Source organism: Penaeus vannamei, chromosome 25 (genome assembly GCF_042767895.1).
Source record: "Penaeus vannamei isolate JL-2024 chromosome 25, ASM4276789v1, whole genome shotgun sequence".
Classification (NCBI taxonomy): domain Eukaryota; kingdom Metazoa; phylum Arthropoda; class Malacostraca; order Decapoda; family Penaeidae; genus Penaeus; species Penaeus vannamei.
The window spans coordinates 7,970,001-7,972,500 of NC_091573.1; the positions used below are offsets into that span (position 1 = coordinate 7,970,001).

Genomic DNA, 2,500 nt, shown 5'->3' on the forward strand with positions numbered 1-2,500 from the left:
TGTCTTCTGAAGAATGAATAGTGTGCATATTCATTTGTTTGCATGTATGAGTTGACTTTTGACCCGCATTTATTCAAGGTCATCCGTTATCCTTACTATAAAATTTCTAATTGACATGATCCTTATTATTACTAATATCAATATCATCAATTCTTTATTTCCAATAAATAACAAATTACTCAGAAGAAATCATACTAACTGTATTTGTTCCATCAACCATCTCTGGCTGTTTTCCAAAGTTGAACTGCTTCTTGCCCGAAAATATCTCATATATCCCCTTACCATTGAACACAGCAATTCGTGGCTGGTACTCCTTTAACTTAGCTAAAAGGATCTCACTCCCTGTAGAAGAGACACAAAGTAATCATGGATCTCATACTAAATCTAACTTTCTGGCCATTCTGTAGACCAATTAATGATGCATTTTAAATATTTACAAGAGAAAATACAAAGGGAAACCAGAAAATGTTATACCTGTTGTGAAAATCAACTTTAGTTTATTCTCTCAACGATAAACACTACATTATAAAAATACAAAACCTCGCAGACAATAACAAACTGGTAAAAAATAAAAATAGAAGATACATAGATACATATCTTCTACAACCTCCATAGGAAATTTAAGAAAGACTAATAAAAATTACCTTTTTTAATCTCCTCTCTCGTTAGGTTGGCTGAGCCCCGTGTCGTTCTAGCCACTATGTTGGTGAAGCCTATGCCGTAGTCAAGCAATCTGAAGTCATCATACGCTGTGAAGGGCTCGGGGATCAAGCCTGACAGGTACATGCACTTCCCTGGATGAAGAGAAGGATAGAGAGGCTGTGGGTAAGCGGGTGCTTCACTTAGGGATTCTGAGGTACGAACGGTTATTTTGGCCCCTTCAATAATCCTATACTGAGTACAGCTCATGTTTTTTATGATATGCTTAGGTACATTGAGTTGTCATTGATAAATATAATCATATAATCCTTCAAACATAAATAACATTGCAACACAAACAAAGTATCGTGCAGAGAAATGGAAAGAAATAAAAAAAATAATGAATATGCAACATTCAATACAGTAGCTTATTGACTTGTGAACTTTTATTTATTTTATTTATTTATTTATTTTTTTGACATCCCCTATAAAATCACTTAATTTCTTACATTATGACCTCAACCCAAGCATCATATACTAAGCCATTAGGGAATTAGGTAATGAAATTTATTGGATTTATTTGCAACCTATCTATTTATCTATTAACTTATTCCTTTGAGGTTCCTAGTTTTGGAAGAGTGGCATGGCTTCTAAACAAATACATAATGAAGTAACTAGAGATCATTTTGGTTTGAGACATCAAATTCCAAATAGCTAACACAATGTACAGTGACAGCATAGAGCAAACCAACACTAAAGTGTTGCCTTGAAATATAAAAAATATGAAAAAGTTGCAAAGTTCAGTTACCTGAGAAACTGGATAACATTAGATAGCAAAAAATATCAAAGAAAGAATTGGTTTGACTAAGCATGCATTTCAAGAATACAAAAATCACCTAAAAAGAAATTATCATACAGATTGTTTAGACTGTGAAGTCCCTCCTTTCCTACAAGGGGCTCTCATTAAAGATTTCCCTTGACCCACTTCCCATTGGCGTATAGCAATAAAACATTGTACACTTATTAGTTTTTCTCTACACAGGTCCCACCAAGTGACACACTTCTCCCATTGTTTTATGCAGCTGTGGACTCCTTGCTCGTAAAAGTCCACACGGTGCTTTTGAAGCCCTGAAGTGACTTCAGAAATCAGTGCCTCATCATCTTGGCATGGAAAGAGGTAAAAGTCAGATGGAGCAAGATCAGGAGAATAAGGTGTATGAGGAAGGATATTCTAGCCACAGGACTGCACTTCCATCTGAGCAATGTGAGAGTTGTCTTGTAGGAGGCGGACACCTTTGGTCAACATTCCGCACCTCTAGGTTTTGATAGCCTCCCACAATTTCTGCTACCTTTTGTCAGGAAATCCATCATCACTACTACATGCTGGTCCCAAAAGAAAGAATGACCTTGCCTGCCAAGGGCCTTACATATGCCTTTTTGGGGGGTAGTGAGTCAAAGTAATTCCATTGTTCTGACTAGGCCTTTGTTTCTAGATCATAGTGAAGAACCCAAGTTTCATCCTGCAAAATTTGTCTGTCAAAATAGTCCTCCTGGTTTTCTTGGCACATGGATAAAAGAACCATGAAATAATGGACTCATTCTTGCTTCTGGAAAGGTGTGAGTAGCCTGGGAGCCCATTGAGCAAAACTTTTCTGCATATGCAGGTGGTCATGAATGATTTTGTCCACAGAGCTAACATTAATCTTGACATCTTGGGCTAACTGCCGAAGAGTAATACGGTGATCTTCTAAAATGGCAGTTTCCCCTAGATGGGTGATGTCCTCATAAATGGCAGACAGGGGTCGCCCTGGGATTGGAGCTGTTTCCACAGATCTCTGACCACACCTGAACTGGCGATGCC

General features: G+C 37.5%; 1 protein-coding gene across 1 annotated transcript in view; it reads right to left on the reverse strand.

Moving 5' to 3' along the window:
- LOC113800830 (uncharacterized) overlaps nt 1-2,500 on the reverse strand; it is a 21,188-nt gene that overhangs the window by 1,817 nt on the left and 16,871 nt on the right. The window contains exons 12-13 of the mRNA XM_070139082.1: nt 645-794; nt 200-342 (exon numbers count right to left, since the gene is read on the reverse strand). Of these exons, the coding sequence (XP_069995183.1) occupies nt 200-342; nt 645-794 (293 nt within the window). The remainder of the gene's footprint in view (nt 1-199; nt 343-644; nt 795-2,500) is intronic.